This window comes from Oryctolagus cuniculus, chromosome X, assembly GCF_964237555.1.
Source record: "Oryctolagus cuniculus chromosome X, mOryCun1.1, whole genome shotgun sequence".
In the NCBI taxonomy this organism is placed as follows: domain Eukaryota; kingdom Metazoa; phylum Chordata; class Mammalia; order Lagomorpha; family Leporidae; genus Oryctolagus; species Oryctolagus cuniculus.
Window position 1 is genome coordinate 114,221,532 of NC_091453.1, and position 16,875 is coordinate 114,238,406.

General features: G+C 39.2%; 1 protein-coding gene across 1 annotated transcript in view; it reads left to right on the top strand.

Annotated features, from left to right (window-relative positions):
• Nucleotides 1-16,875, top strand: part of ADGRG4 (adhesion G protein-coupled receptor G4) — a 199,211-nt gene that overhangs the window by 140,752 nt on the left and 41,584 nt on the right. Inside the window, 2 exon segments of the mRNA XM_051826944.1 lie at nucleotides 473-574; nucleotides 4,311-4,478. Of these exon segments, the coding sequence (XP_051682904.1) occupies nucleotides 473-574; nucleotides 4,311-4,478 (270 nt within the window).

The following is a 16,875-nucleotide window of genomic DNA, read 5'->3' on the forward strand; positions in this document are numbered from 1 at the left end:
AAGAAAGAATACCTGGCTTCCTTCAGAGCAGGTGGAGAGAGAGAGAGAGAGACAGAGAGAGAGAGAGAGAGAGAGAGAGAGAGAGAGAGAGAGAGAGAGAGAGAGAGATTGATTTTTCTAACCTGATATTAGAAGTGACATGTCATCATTTCCACCATATTCTATTGGTACAGTGTGGAAGGGTATTACATAAGGATGAGAATGCCAGGATGTGAGGCTCATGAGCAGCCATTTCAGATGCCATAGCAGACCTCATCTCTCATATTCTGCAATGGACAGCAGCCTAGAGAGAAAACAGTGAAGGCTTAATATAGACTTTTACACATTCTCTGAGAAAGAAGCTAGGTAAATGACATCAGAAAACACGTAATGGCACCAGCAATCTGTGGTGACAAGAGCACACCTGGGTCTGGGCAATGGGGACAACTAGTGAAAGAAGCTGAAAAAGACTGACTTTTTTCTCCCGGTTTAGGCTTCCTCATTTTTGTGTTTTACTGTGTGATGAAGGAGAGTGTGCGGGAGCAGTGGCAGATACTCCTCTGCTGTGGGAGGTTGCGTCTGGATAACTCTTCTGGTAAGATGCCAGCTTGGGTAAGGTTTTTTTTTTTTTTTTTTTTTTTTTTTTTTTTTGTGGTTAACAAAACCTATTTGATTAACTTGCTTTTTCATTGAGTTCATACAGAATCAGCATTAAAATAGGCAACATTTGCTTGTCATGAAAATGATTTGTGCTATGGATGCAACTGGAAACCATTATACTTAGCGAAATAAGCCAGTCCCAAGAAAGACAGATACCATATGTTTTCCCTGATCTGTGGTAACGAATAGAGTACTTAAAATGTATTGTATTGGAGTGAGATGGACATTTTGAGATTCGATGATTACAGCCCTTGTTACTACTGTTGAGAAACAGTGTTTTTTTTTCTTTTTACTGTTTCTTGAACTCTTATTGATAGGGTTAATCTTATGAGTATAAAGTGAGCTAAAAATAGATCTTTGTAAAAATTAAGAGTGGGACCAACTTACCCCTAATGGTAGAGCTGGAAACGTGCCAGGGGATTCCAGTTCAATCCCACCAAGGTGGCATGTACCAATGCCATCTTACTAATCAAAGTAATCAGTTAAATTCATTTTGATCATAATGATAGGATTAAGTGTCAAGGGGATCACATAAACAAGACTAGTGTCTGCTAATACTAATGGATAGAATTAAGAAGGAGAGAATGAGCCAACATGGGAAGCGGGATACACAGCAGACTCATAGAATGGCAGATGTCCTAAACAGCACTCTGGCCTCAGAATCAGCCCTTAAAGCATTCAGATCTGGCTAAAAAGCCCATGAGAGTATTTTAGGCATGGCAAGCCAAGACACATTGGCAAGAAAAAAAAAGATCTAAATGAAAGATCTCTGTGAGTGAGATCCCAGCGGAAAGTATGGGCCATCAAAGAAGGAGGTACCTTTCTCTGAAGGGAGGAGAGAACTTCCATTTTGACTATGACCTTGTCTAAATAAGATAGATGTCTGCAAACTCAAAAGGCTTCCATAGCCTTGGCAACTCATGACAAGAGCCTCTGGTGATTACTGATGTCATAAATAAGAGTGTCAGTTGTTAAATCAACAACAGGAGTCACTGTGCACTTACTCCCCATGTAGGATCTCTGTCCTTAATGTGTTGTACTATGTGAATTAACGGTAAAACTACTATTCAAGCAGTACTCTATACTTTGTGTGTCTGTGTGGGTGCAGTCTGTTGAAATCTTTACTTAGTATATACTAAATTGATCTTCTGTATATAAAGATAATTGAAATTGAATCTTGATGTGAATGGGATGGGAGAGGGAGTGGGAGATGGGATGGTTGTGGGTGGGAGGGAGGTTATGGGGGGAAAAGCCCCTATAATCCAAAAGTTATACTTTGTAAATTTATATTTATTAAATAAAAGTTGAAAAAATATTAATTTTAAAAACTTAAGAGTAGGAATAGGAAAGGGAGGAGGAACAAGGGTTGGAGCATGGACAAGAGGAAGGGTACAGTGGGAAGCTTCACTATGTTCCTGAATATGTATATATGAAATACATGAAACTTGTATAACTTAAATAACATTTTTAAAAAGCTACAAATAGAAGACTTAGAGAGTTGTAGAAACCCATGAGAAAAGAGATACTTTTCGAAAATCAAGTTTAGTCAAAAACCAAAGATCAAAGATTATTTTAAAGATAATAAATCTATTTGTTAAAGAAGATGAACTTTAAAAAGCAATGATAGGGGCTGACACTGTAGTGTAGTGGGTAAAGCCGTCGCCTGCAGTGCCAGCATTCCATATGGGTGCTGGTTTGAGTCCCAGCTTCTCCATTTCTGATCCAGCTCTCTGCTGTGTCCTGGGAAAGCAGTAGTAGATGGTCCAAGTCCTTGGGTCCCTGCACTCGTGTGGGAGAACCAGAAGAAGCTCCTGGCTCCTGGCTTCGGATTGGCGCAGCTCCGGCATTTGAGGCCAACTGGGGAGTAAATCAGTGGGACAGAGGACCTTTCTCTCTCTCTCTCTGCCTCTCCTTCTCTCTCTGTGTAACTCTGACTTTCAAATAAATAAATCCCTTTAAAAAAAAAAAGCAATGATCACAGTAAATCTGAAGTCTGCTCAGGACTGCTTATTGTTTGAAAGAATGTGATTCCTTCTTGCCCCCTTGTCACCACTCTCTTAAGTCATCTGCTGATAACTACAGGATAAAAGCATAGGAATCATTTTTGGACCAATTTTGACTCATGGAGTGGAAGAAGACTAGAAACAGTTACAGCTTTATCACAAGCAAGCGCATTGAACGAGAGACATTTCCTTTAAGCCAGGTCAAGTTTTCAGTTTCTGGCTGTGCAGCAGGTCTGGAATAGAACTATGCCTAGCCTATAATTTTTTTGAAGATTTGTTTATTTATTTGAAAGGCAGAGTTATGCAAGAGAAGGAGAGGCAGAGAGAGAGAGAAAGAGAGGTCTTCCATCTGTTGTTTCACTCCCAATTGGCTGAAATGGCTGGAGCTGTTCTGATCCGAAGCCAGGAGCCAGGAGCTTCTTCCGGGTCTCCCATGCAGGCGCAGGGGCCCAAGGACTTGGGCCATCCTCTACTGCTTTCCCAGGCCATAGCAGAGAGCCGGATAGGAAGTGAGCAGCTGGGACTTGAACTGGTGCCCACATGGGATGGGGTGCCAGCACTGCAGGTGGCAGAAAGACCTGCTATACCACAGCACCAGCCCCATCTATAATTTTTTAATACTTTTAAAAAATGAGAATCTAATTCAGACCCATTGTGGAAAATTTGGGAACTTCAGAAAAATATAAGCAAGAGTCAAGAAAATCTTCCAGGATTTTATTACTTAGAAGCTGCCACTGTTAGTATTTTAACATATTTCTTTCCAGTCTTGTTTCTACACATTGTTTTGCAAAATTAGGATTACATTAAATAAAAAAACTATATTTTTTCTGTTACTTAAAAAAGGAAAATGATTTGTGCTTTTGAGCTGAGATGAATTAAGTCAAGTGAAGAATGTGACTGGGTACCTGTTTTAACCTGGGGAAGCTTTATTTCAGCCTACATTCCTTGGATTGCTACCCTAGCTGTCACTTTGGTCTTGCATCTTTATTTAAAAGAACATTGGTTGAGTGTCTGCTGTAGTCTAGGCATTGAGTTGCAGGGATTTCTGTCCAGGAGGCTACAGTGGGTTAAGTAGATATGGAAGCAAGGAGTGACAGTGGGTAGGGCAAGAATCTGTCAGCGTTTCTATAGATGCCTCACCAGTTAGCTGCTTGAGTAGGCTGATGGCCCTTCATGCACAGTGGGAGATGTGGTAGACTCTGATGCTGCCTCTTGACACTGGCACTTCACTTGAGAATGTCTCTAGTGCAGGCAAACTAGTGTTCTATTCATCATCCACCCAACTGAGGAAACTTCTTTCAGTCTCAGTACATGGTGCAGTCTGTTTTCTTTAGAGAAGGCAGTGATTGAACTATAAGATTCTATAAGCAGCACTGAGTCCCCCCTCCTCTATTCTGGGCATGTCAGTAACTTTCTGGCCCCGTTGCTATAGGTAAGACAAGGCATCCTTGGCAAACACATTAGCCCCTCCTATATAAACATAACAGTACCAACTTCTTTCTCATCACTTCATAGAAAAGCTGATTTAGAATGTACACTGTGTGAACTGAGATTTTTAATTTTTAAAACAGGATTGCTTAGGTATAATATACCATGAAATTCACCTGATTTAAGTGTATAATTTGATGAATTTTATATTATGTTTAAGTTTTTAAAATTTCTTTTCAGATGGGAGCAGCAGATATGGGATAAATGTTGGATATAAGCAGAAGAGAATGAAGAAAACCTTTAAGCACCAATTATTGACACCATCCCTCAATTCAACTGCAACTAGTTCCACTTACAAATCTTTGGGCTCTGCACAAGGCACTCCTTTAGAAATGAATTTCCCAAATGGTGAGACAAAGAAAACTGTGTCATTTACATTTATATTCCAAAGGCACTAAATTAATAAGGGACCATGTACTGCATCTTGGGTATTGCTTTCTCTTCAAAGCTAAATGCATGTGTGCAAGTATATGCCTAAACTCACTCTTGGCTGAGAAAGTATACTAAGAAGCACCTATTGAGTTTAATATGTACAAATTTGACATGTGATTAGATTTATGGAGAAGAAAAGAGACTAGAGGTTTAAAAAGTATGTTATCTCAAAAATGAAAGAAAAAAGAAAGGAAGGAAGGTGAAGAGGAAATGGAATGGATGGAGAGAAGTATTGTTATTCTCTTAGTATCTTTATGTATCTTTGAAATACATGAAATCTGTTCTCTTTACGTTAATTAAAATAAAGTTAAATTAAAAAAACACACAAAAAAATAGGTAATTAAAAGCAATTATCACAGACTGTTGAAACCAAAAGGAATCTTAGACATTGTCTAGGCCAAACTTGTCATTTTTGCAAAAGAGGAACTTTAATCATGGAAGAGGAAAGTGCTTTGTGAACAGTTATTCTGCTCATCAGCAGCAGAATTTGGGCCAGCATTCTGGACTTCTTGCTCTCAGGGCTAGTTCACCTACTAAGATTCTCTAAGCTTCATATCACTCTTAGACTTCCATAGAAAGTCATGTTTCTAAGTAGAAAAAGATATGGAGGTGGGAAGAGAGTGATGGTGGAGAAAGTGTAGGGAAAAGATTGGTCTATAAGCTTAAAGTAAAGAGACAGGCAAAGTAACCAAGAACTTGGTGCTGTGATGACTCTATGCTCTGTGCTTCTAGTTGCATAATGTGCAGTGGTCTTTGACTGCCTTTTATACAGATAAAAGTAGACTCCAGTTCACACACACATAGACTACCTTTTGTGGGTCTGGCTGTAGTCATTCCCCTACCTTCTCAGTGATGGTGGTAGAACTGCCTCATCCACTTTTAATTTTATTCATGTTGACTCCAGAACCCAGTTCTGTTTCCAAGGGTTGAAACCAATCTGGAAGCCACATGGATTAACAAAGCACTGAATTTAGAGTTGAAAGGGGTTGGACTCATATCCCAGCTATGTCCCTAACACTGTGACCTTAGGCACATCACTTTCTTACTTGGAACTACATTGTTTTTACATTTAATATGAGGGGGATAGAATGGAAAATCTCCAAACTGACTCCCAGCCTCAGAATTGTGGGTAAGGAAGCTCAATCTTTCAGTTGGGACTAGTTGACTACTTAAGGAGTCTCGGTCTCCGTGTTTGTATGGGAAAGTTAGTGGCACACATGAAAACAAACTTTCCCTGCCCCCAAGCATCCATCATACTCTGGCCATCTAATATGTGGGTATGTCCTGATCCTCATAATGAAGACACTAGGAAAGCCCTACATACAAAAAACATGGGTTGTGGAAATTCCTTAGTAGCCAATGGTTGGGGCTGATTGGGAAATAGCATTTTTGTAAAAGGGTCAGTCAGTATTGGCTCCACTGCTGTCCCTAGGGGATATTGTTTTATTATTAACAAATACACAGCCTAGATATATATGCATTTGTTTTTAGAGGAAAATAGCACATGGTGTGTCCAGGATTTTAGTGTTGTTGTACCAAACAACAAACTTGGAGAATCAAGGAATCTGGAGCATTTGATAAAATTTTCTATTATGTGTAGTGCCAACTTAAGTAGTCAACTGACTTCACTGGGTGCCCCAACTGAAAATGTTCTTTTTCTTTTCATTAATACAGATGACATTGGCGAAGATCCTTATGGTTTCTCTCCCTTGAGTTGTGAAGCTGTGCCTAGTTATGTAAGAAAAATGTTACCTGCAGAACTCAAAATGAATTCCACTCACAAAGAAAGATGTGATTTAGTAAATCTTAGTATGGATACCTGCTTTCCCCTGCCCACAGATTGGGGAAAATGTTGAAAGTGTGAAGCAATCTTCTCCAACCTCATATTCTAAATATTATCTTGGAAGGAGCAAAATGAGATATCATTTAGTGAATATCAGAATAATTCTCCTACTTGTTATTGTGGTTGTTTATTTTCTTGGGTAAGTTTAGAGCTTATGATTATGATACACAAAGATATTTCAAAAAGTTTGTGGGGAAATGTAATTAAAATATGTTTTTATTTTTAAAAACTGGTGTCAGGTGCAGCAGATTAAGTTGCTGCTTAAGTCACCAGCATCCCATAATTGGAGTGCTAGTTCCAGTCTTGAATGCTCCACTTCTGACCCAGCTCCCTGCTAACACACTTGGGAAGGCAGTGGAAGATGGCCCAAGTAGTTAGATTCATGCCACTCATGTGGAAGACCCACATAGAGTTCCTGGCTCTTGGCTTCAGCATGGCCTGGTCCTGGCCATTGCAAACATTTGGCAAGTGAACCAGTAAATGGAGGATCGCTCTCCCTACCTCTCCTCCTCCCCTGTTTTTAAAATAAATATATCTTAAAAAAAGAAAAATCTGCTTTGGTATAGAAATTTCAAAATACACATATAGTTTTTTTCATGATATGCATCTTTCATAAACTTTTTGAAGACCCCGTGCACTGGGGGAGAAATATCTGCATTGGAGACTTTGTTTCAAAAACTATAAATGCACATATCTTAAAAATTTAAAAAAAATGAAGACTAGGTTCTCTATTGCCCTTACCATGAGATAAACAGTTTTAGGGCTCCCAAGTTTCAGGACACCTGGATGGCCTGACACAACACCTACAGGAGAAGTAAAGAGGAAAAGCCACAAGGTTGTACTTTTGGGGAAAAAAGGAAAACTCCGCCCTGTTCGCCTGTCATGACAAAGTACCTGAAATCCCCTTTATTGAAGTCACACAGAAACCTATGGATTCCTTAGTGGAGATTAATTTCTGAGCTTAGGAATATAACAGGACGGAAGTGGCTGAAGCTGTTTGTTCTCCATAGGATGGAAAGGGCAGGCTGGGGTGAGCAGGAAGAGAAGGGAGATGAAGGCTAGAAGAGTCACCCAAAGGCAGTAGAGTGATCAATGAATATAAATTGAGTTAGCTTTGCGTTCCATGGTTGAGCATGATGGGACACCTGAAGCCCGTCTCAAATACTACCACTGAGATTTCCTAGTCAGGCATGCAGCTCAAATTTGGCCTTGAGTAGAAATGCATAAGAAGATGAACATTCTGGAAGGATATACAAGCAAGTGGTTTCAGTGGTTTCTTCAAGAAGGACTGTGTATCTGGGAGCAAGAGAGGAAGGGGGCTTTACTTTTTTACCCTATATTTCTTTGTATCTTGTACTGGGGGAAGATAGTGCTTCATTAAGCAGTAAATACATGAAGACATAAATAAAGATAATCAGATCTTTCCAATGATAAAAAAGATAAACTCTAGGGTTTCAATTATAGAAATCAAGTTTTCCACTGTCATTGTGAATATATATGTTACAGTGGACTGTGGAGACAGCAGAGATGGGTTCAAATTCTATTTCTTCAATGTGTGAAATAATAATAATTGCTTATTCATTATGGAATTGAAGTGAGGCTTCAATAAAATGAGGGCTGAAAATTTTCTAGCACAAATTACAGTACATTTTAACTGGTTTCTCTTTTTACCCCTCACCTGCTTACCATGTACCCTCTCATGACCCCACTCACCATGTCTATCCCATTAAAGATACCACATTTGATATTTCAAGCAAAATTTAACACTGACTATTAAGACGAATGGGACTGGTGCCAGCCACAGGTAAAAAGCTCTTAGTCCCTCTTGCCCCATCTGTCAACCTACACACACACACACACACACACACGGTAAGTAGGACCTTAGACCCCTGGATATGTGCCATCAGATTTAATGCTCTTAACTATGAAATGTTGTCCTGAGGAAATGCCACATTGTTCCCATATGGCTCCTATTTTGGTAGGGGAAGGTAAGTGTGTGTATGTGTGTGTATGTGTGTGTGTGTGTGTGTGTGTGTGTGTGTGAAGGAATGGACATAAATGATGACCAAACATTGTCATCTGTACTCAAAATAGATCTAAGCACAGGACTTGGCTGTAATTAGGAAATCCACAAATGTATTCATTTTTAAGGGGTTCAATTTTGGGGATCATTTGACCAGTACAGTGTCCATGATTGTACATATTTTCAATAAATAATAGGACCCTGATTTTTGCGCTTTTGCTGGAGTGATGGATGGAAAGTCTGTTTCTAATGACCTGACATGCTGTCAGGAATATAACATTATTTAATAGAAAAAGTTCGTGATTCCTGTCATGACTCCTCTTGCTAATTAGTAAAATGTGGCTTTTCTGAAAATTAGATGACAGTTTGAAACTACAAGGAAAACACTGATTTAATATCTTTCAGGCATCCTTTGGTTTGTTCTTTCTGGGCCTACAAAATGGCTAACACTTGTGTTAAGATAGACTCAAGTAATTAGGGAAAAGAAGCCCTTAGGACCTTGGGCTGCTTTCAATCCACAGTCAACTCCCACATATTCACGGAGTCCTGGCATGGAGAAATACATCTGGATACATCATATTTAGACCACTTCTTCTAACAGCTTGCTGTTCACCAGGGGGAATCATTTACACACTGGAATAGTGAATGATTTAAACAAGGACGTGGTAGAAAAAGGGAAGTACTTCACAGGCAAGAAATGATGCAGGATTCAATTTGGATGAGAGTGGGGTAATTCTGATGGAGCCATCAGGGTTGGGGGTGGATAGCTGTGTAGCACTAGGTTGCATTTATTAATACCAAAAGCAAATGATCTTTATTTTTATTGAAGAATTATTTATTTGAAATGCAGAATTACAGAAAGAAATGGAGAAACGAGAGAGAGAGAGAGGAATCCTCCAACCGCTGGTTTACTCCACAAATGGCTGAATAGCCAGGGCTGGGCCAGGCCAAAGCCAGGAGCCAGGAACCCCATGTGCGCCTCCCACATGGGTGAGAGTACTTGGGCCATATTCCATTGCCTTCTCAAGTGCATTAGCAGGGAGCTGGTCAGAAGTAGAGCAACTGGGATGCCAATCCACATTCCTATGGGATGCTAGTGTTGCGGATAGTGACTTAACCCACTGTGCCACAACACCGGCCCCTCAAACTCTCTTTATTAAGCACTGGTCAACAAATTCACAAAGTTCCATAGAGCTCTGTGGAATGAGCTTTGTCTATTATTCTCCACTGTGCTTGTGTACCTGTGAGCAAACCGGCAAACATTGAATGGTGCTAACTTCCTGTGAGGCAAGTCTGAGGAGGATCCTGCCCAGGACTCTACTCATTGCTGTATTTTTTCAGAAGCCCCAAATGTGGTAGTGACCATCTGTAATGACACAGCTCCCTGCATTCAGGGTATGGTAAGTTGGGAGAGGAACAATAGGATAAGAGGTAAAACTTGTATCTTCAAGAGCAGAGACCTATGGTTAATTGGTGGGTTTCTGGCTATGATCTTTTTATTTTTAAAGATTTTTTTAATTTATTTATTTGACAGGCAGAATTAGACAGTGAAAGAGAGACAGAGAGAAAGGTCTTCCTTCCGCTGGCTCACCCCCAAAATGGCCGCTTCTGCCGGTGCGCTGTGCCGATCTGAAGCCAGGAGCCAGGTGCTTCCTCCTGGTCTCCCACGCGGGTGCAAGCACCCAAGCACTTGGACCATCCTCCACTGCCTTCCCAGGCCACAGCAGAGAGCTGGACCGGAAGAGAAGCAACCGGGACTAGAACCCGGCGCCCATATGGGATTCCAGCACCGAAGGTAGAGGATTAGCCAAGTGAGCCACGGCGCTGGCCCCTCTGGCTATGATCTTTAAACGTTTAGGGGACACAAAAAATTTGGAGCAATGGAGAAAAACATAGTATATATGAATATACATATAAATATAGATAGAGAGACAGACTAGGTAAAAAAGTGGAAAGGATTTAATTCATACATACAATGTCTGGCACCCCAAAGATATTTCATAAATGTTTGTCACATGCAGCCATCAGTGGATGGTCTAAAATACATACATATATGAAAACAGTAGCTGGTTTTTCCTAATCTAGGATTTCTTAGTGCTGAATAAACTTATGCTTTCTATTAATATGTAGGCTTCTTTAGGGTAGAAACTTTGTCTTGTTTACTGCTATACTCTCAGTGTACAAGGTTCCCATCAAGGTTCTTTGGTTGCCAGCAACAAGCCACATGCCACTGAACTGACAATATTGTCAGTTCCAGTTAACCAAGCTTAAGGAAATTTATTGAAAGGATTTGGAGAATTCCAATTCTTTATGGGAAGATTAAGAAACAGGGCTTGAAAAAGGGCAGAAATCTACAAAACAGGAACCACAAGGGTAGTCTTCCAGCAGAGAACCTCATAAGGGCACCACTGCTGGGAAGGATAAGCAGCACTTTCTTCCATCCTCATGTTACTAGCTTAAATCTCAACACTGTAAGATACGGCTTCCCATCGGCTGAGCTTAAATATTGTGCTATATTGAACAGTGAGAAGATAAAAGTGGTAGAGAAACCTTCCAGAAGCCCTTTGATTTTGATAATGGTAAAACAGATTCTTGGATTTACTGTGCCACCAAGAGAGAAGTCACTGTACAAAAAGAAATTAAGGTGTTGCTAGGAATGAATGAATAAGTTTGGACAAAACACTCACATATGTCCACTGCACACAATATAAGACGGACCATATTTTGAGTTAATGAATACCTGCTCCAGTAGCATACTTTTTCAGTGCGGGGGCAACGGTACTTAGAAGAGGAGGTCTCTCTCCCACCCCAGGCCTAATTCAGGCATTCATTTGTTTTTGTTTTTTTAAGGCTAACGTGAATCAGGATGCATTCAGGGAGATGATTAGTTCAAATCCAAGAATGATACAAAAGAGTGTTGTTGAGAAAAGTGGATCTTCTGTATATAAAGAAAATTGAAAATGAATCTTGATGTGAATGGAAGGGGGGAGGGAGAGGAAAAGGGGAGGGTTGCAGGTGGGAGGGAAGTTATGGGGGGGAAGCCATTGTAATCCATAAGCTGTACTTTGGAAATTTATATTCATTAAATAAAAGTTAAAAAAAAGAAAAGTGGCCTTTAGAGATGTTGAATAAAAAACTCATTCTATGGAAAACCCATCACTAACAAGGAACTTAATCGTATGTCTAGGTTACTGCCTTGTTGCATGTCTCCACATGAGTTCACAACTGATCACATTTTTGAGGATGCTTCATCATACAGCTTTCTAAGACTCTCCCCCATCCCAATATCTGAAAATATATTTTGAATCCAAGTTCTAGGACCCTTGAGCTCTGATAAGGAAGATCTCAGTTAGTTGTCCGAGAAGGAAAGATAGGAGATGTGCTACAACCATAAGATTCTCCATCTTATGGTCCTAATGACATGATATTGACAAAGCGAGATTCATAGAAAAAGGGGGAGACAGATGGAATTCAGGACCTGAAACTGGAGGATTGTGCTGTAGTATTAAAAAAAAGACCCAAAAGAAATCAATAAATTGTAACTTCAAATATTAAAAAAGAATCTCCTCTAAACACATAAGAAAAGTGCAGATGGTTCCTTAATGTATGCAATCCTATGCATATTAAATAAAAAGTTGGGACTAGCAAATTCCCAATTTTCCAAGATTTATTTATGTTAACCTAGTATTCATCACAGAAACAAAGTTGAGGATCTTTGGTTAAATCCTATACCACTTAGATGTAAGGGGAGGCTAGACTTGAAGGATATGCTACATTAATAGGGTGAAGACACTCAGGTCAGGAGATGAGCTAGATAGATGGTTAGATAAGTAGATAATAGTTTTCACCTTCAAAATGTTAGCCAGCTAATCCATCATGCTCAGTTGATTGTGGGCAGCAATGGGACTAGAAATGGAAATGAATCTGAGTTGTGGAGAATTTTGATGAAGGCCCAGTTCATGCAAAAAAAGATATTTTTTGTGAATCCTCAGCCACAAATTCCCAGAGAAATGGAAAACTTTTGAGGCAGTTATAATGGAAGAATAAAGACCTATTATAAAAGGCTGTATCAATTCTTCAGACACTAGCCTTTTCAGAAGCAGAAGCATGAGTAGGCACTAAAATGGAAAGAACTTCCCCAGCCTGATCTATGTCTGTAGTGGACCTAGGAAATTGAGTTGTGGACTTGGGGTTGGGACATATTTTCTATTGGAGTTTCTAACCATGGAGCTAGCGAAGAATAGAAAAGGATCCCTCTCCTTTCCCTACCCCTTTAGATCCGAGTCCAGGAATGTGAGCAGATAAAAGTTTCAGAAAGATCTAGTATTCTTTCACTCTGTTAGCTAACCAGGCACTTTCTCTGTGCCCAGTTCTATACCAAGCATTAGTAAAGGACACACTAAGGTCAAAGCCACTGTTCTATCTGCGATGAACTATGATTTTTCTTGTAATAACAAAACATGTGCATCTACATGTAACATAGGTTAACTCTTCCAATTGTGTAGTAGAGACATTTAGGCATGATAAATAGCAACCCCACTTAATTATTAATCCAATTTCACAAATCTTTCTGAGTATTCATTATGTCTGAGGTATTTGAACAAAGACATACAGAATTCCTAGAATCATCTGGGAGACAGACAATTAAATGTGCAGTAACAACACAGTGTGTGGTACTCTCATATACTGTTACTGGAGGTTCCAATTTGTACAAGTGGTGGGAGGGCAAACAGATGTAGCCTATTTGGGAAACCATTTTGTAGTTATTGAAAAAGTTAAAAACATCCTACGACCCAGTATTTCCATTCCCTGGTATACACACTACAGAAATGAAAATGTGTGTCCACAAAAAAAATTGTGCATGAGTATTCATAGCTGCTTAATTCATAACAGTCAAAAAAGTTTAAACAAACCAAACTTCCATAAACACAGTGGATAAACAGATTGTAGGACATTCATATAATGGAATACTATGTAACAGTAAAAAAAAAAGAATGAATTATGGAAACACACAACAACATGGAAAAAGGTATTGAAGAGCAGGTATTAATGCTAGCAGTTATGATGCTGGTCAAGACTCCTGTATCCCACATAGGAATACTTGGATTAACTAATTCCCTATTCTGGCTACTGATTCCAGCTCTTCGCTAATGCAGACCTTGAGAAACAACACCTATGGGACAAATGCTTGGATTCCTGCCACCCACATGGAAGAAATAGATTGAGTTCCTGGCTCCTGGTTTTGGCTTGGTCCAGCACTGACCAGTGCAGGCATATGGAGAGTGAACCAGTGAATAGGAGATCTCATTCTCTATATCACAAATGAATAAAAAAATTTAAAAATATGTTGAGTCAAAGAAGCCAGACACAAAAGCATATATCCTGTATTATTTTATTTATATGAACTGGCAAAATGATTGATGATTCTAGAAACCACACAGTGGCTGTCTCTCAGGGAGAAGTATATCTTGGAAAGGTTTAAGAGGAAACCTTCTGAGGTGAGGGAAATGGTATGTCTTTTTAAAGACTTATTATTTATTTATTTGAGAGTCAAAGTGACAGAGAGTAGGGGAGAAGGAGAGGGAGAGGGAGAGGGAGAGAGAGATATCTTCAATCTGCTGGTGTACTCCCAAATGCCCCACAACAGCCAGACTGGGCCAGGCCAAATCCAGGAGCCAGGAGCTCCATTTGGGTCTCCCATGTGAGTGGCAAGAGCCCAAGTACTTGAGTTATCCTCTGCTATTTCCCAGGTGCATTAGCAGGAAATTTGCTTGGAAGTGGAGGATCCAGGACTTGAATTAACACTCCAGTATGGGATGCAGACATCCCAAGAGATGACTTAACCCACTGTACTACAACACCTGCTGTGCAAATGGTATATATTATATTGATATTTATGAAGGTTACACAGGGGTATGCACATACAAAAGTCCATCCAGTTGCACTTTTAAAATGTTGTACGTTATGTACTTTACTAATACGTAAATTATCTCTCATTTAAAAAAGCAAAGGAAAAAAAATCCATGCAACTGTCTTGAGGACATGTTAGCATTATTTATCCAAAATTAAATGGTACATATACTTACAAATCCTGCTTCTGTCATTCTACCCGAGAACAAGAATACAAAGATTTATGGGCAAAATCATTAACTGAAACCCTGAAATGGTGAAAACTGGAAATAAGCTAAAGGCCCTTAAATATAAAAATGGTTCAATAGATGCAAGCTATACACTCTATAGAATAATATGCAGCTAATAAGAATGAATTATATAATATGGTTAATAAATCAAGGCAACCACAACATATTTTTCTGCTAGAAAGCAATTTGCATGATGGTATATACAGGATGATAAAGTATATGTAAAAACAAAACTTCATGTGCCTGCATATATATATATATATATATATATATATATATATCACAAACAGTCTGTAATTATTGTTAATAGTGGTTTCATCTGTGGAGAGTTATTGGTGATGGTTTTACTAATAAAAGATTGCTAAGAATTGAAGAATCATAATATAGAGTTGGTTTTCAGTGTATAAAGTTAATTGAAAATGATTCTAAATGGAGAATGGGACTGGGAAGGGAAGAGGAAGGAGGCGGAGGGTAGGTAGTGTGGGAAGAAAGGAGAGGAGGACGAAGAGCTAAGTGGAGAGAAGGAAGAATTTGTAGGCCTCTTAGAAATTCTACTTAAGGCCCATGGTCTAGAGAATTTGAGGCAATTGTGTGGCGCATTCCCCTGAGAGGAACAGCAGAGGTGGAGTATCTGCAGAATGTCAAATTCCCTGATCAACAGAGTCAATTGACTCAAACAACCAGTCAACTCGGTGAAGAAAACATTCTAATATAATGACTTGGCACCACAAGAGCCCAAATCCTGATTACTGCCCTGGCTGAAGCATTTGGATTTAATTCCATCACCCAAACTCTACAGTATGTTGGAGAAAAGGTGACCCTAACAGCAGCACTTCATCATTCTAGTCACAGCTCAGAAGCAGCTCCTTATTCACACCCTCACCTACAATTCTTTTGTAAATTGGAGTGCTTCTCATTGCAACATTATTTATGGTGACAGGGAGTTAGTTGGAGGCAATCTGGCATCCATCACCAAGAGAGTGGAGAGGCAAAATGTGGTGGATGCACATTCTGGAGTCGTTTGCAGCAATTGCATGCAAAGGATTACTCGTACATACAGCAACATGTACAGATTTTTAAAACATATAGCTGGCTGGAAAACAAGAGGAAAAAGCAAGATTTTATTTAGTTACACACACACACACACACACACACACGAGGGTATTTCAAAAAGTAAGTACAAGGAAAATTGAAATAAGATAATGAGCTTTCTACAAACTCTTTGAGGTAACATTGTCTATATATCTTCTGCAATACCACAATATATAATTTACAGAAATTAAAAAGACATTCACTCAAAATTGTAATGCACATTTTAAGAACATAGGCAAACACAAATATAATTAAACTGAAGAGAATAGTTGCTAATGAGGAAGGGAGAGAGTTGGAGTGAGGTGTGGAAATGAAAGGGGATAAATAAATTAAACGAAGTACTGATGATGATAAATGTGCTATGGGCTGGGTTTTATTAACTCTGCATCTAAAGACACTAACTAAATACAGAAATAAATAAATGACTTATAAAGCTCTCCTAACCTCTTGTAGACTGTCTCAAGCAACGTCTTTGTTTTCAACCCACAATAATGGAGTCACACAGTGCTGGAGGAGAGTGTGCAGCTCATCTAGGGCTGCCCCTCATCTTGGCACTTATTTTTCCCAGCTTTAGGGACAGACATATAACTGACAAATAAAAAGGACACCTGATAAGTGTTTACAATGTGATCTGATGTGGGTATTCATTGTGCTATGATTGTCACAATCAAGCTAATTAACATACCCATCACCTCACATAGATATCTTTCTTCTCATGATAGCACTTAAGGTTTACTGTCTTACCAAACTTTAAGTATACAATATAGCCCTCATGCTGTACATTAGACCCCAAGAACTTACTCATCTGATGACTGAATGTTGGTACCCATTGACCAGCATCTCCCCATTATCCAGCCCTCCTCTTCTCCCCAGGCTCTGGTTACCACTATCTTACCCTCAATTTCTGTGAGATGAACTTTTTTAGATTCCACATATAAGGGACAGTCTGAAATATTTATCCTCCTGTGACTGGCTTATTTAGCTTAATATAATGTCTTTCAGGTTCATGCATGTTGTTATAAACAATATGATTTCACTACTTTTCAAGATTGAGTAATATTTATTTGTATACATACACTGCATTTTTCTTTATCTGTTCTTCCATAAATATACAGTTTTCTTGTTTTAGTACCTTTTTAAAAGATTTATTTATTATTTATTTGAAAGGCAGAGTTACAGAGAGGCAGATGCAGAGAGAGAGAAGTCTTTCACCCG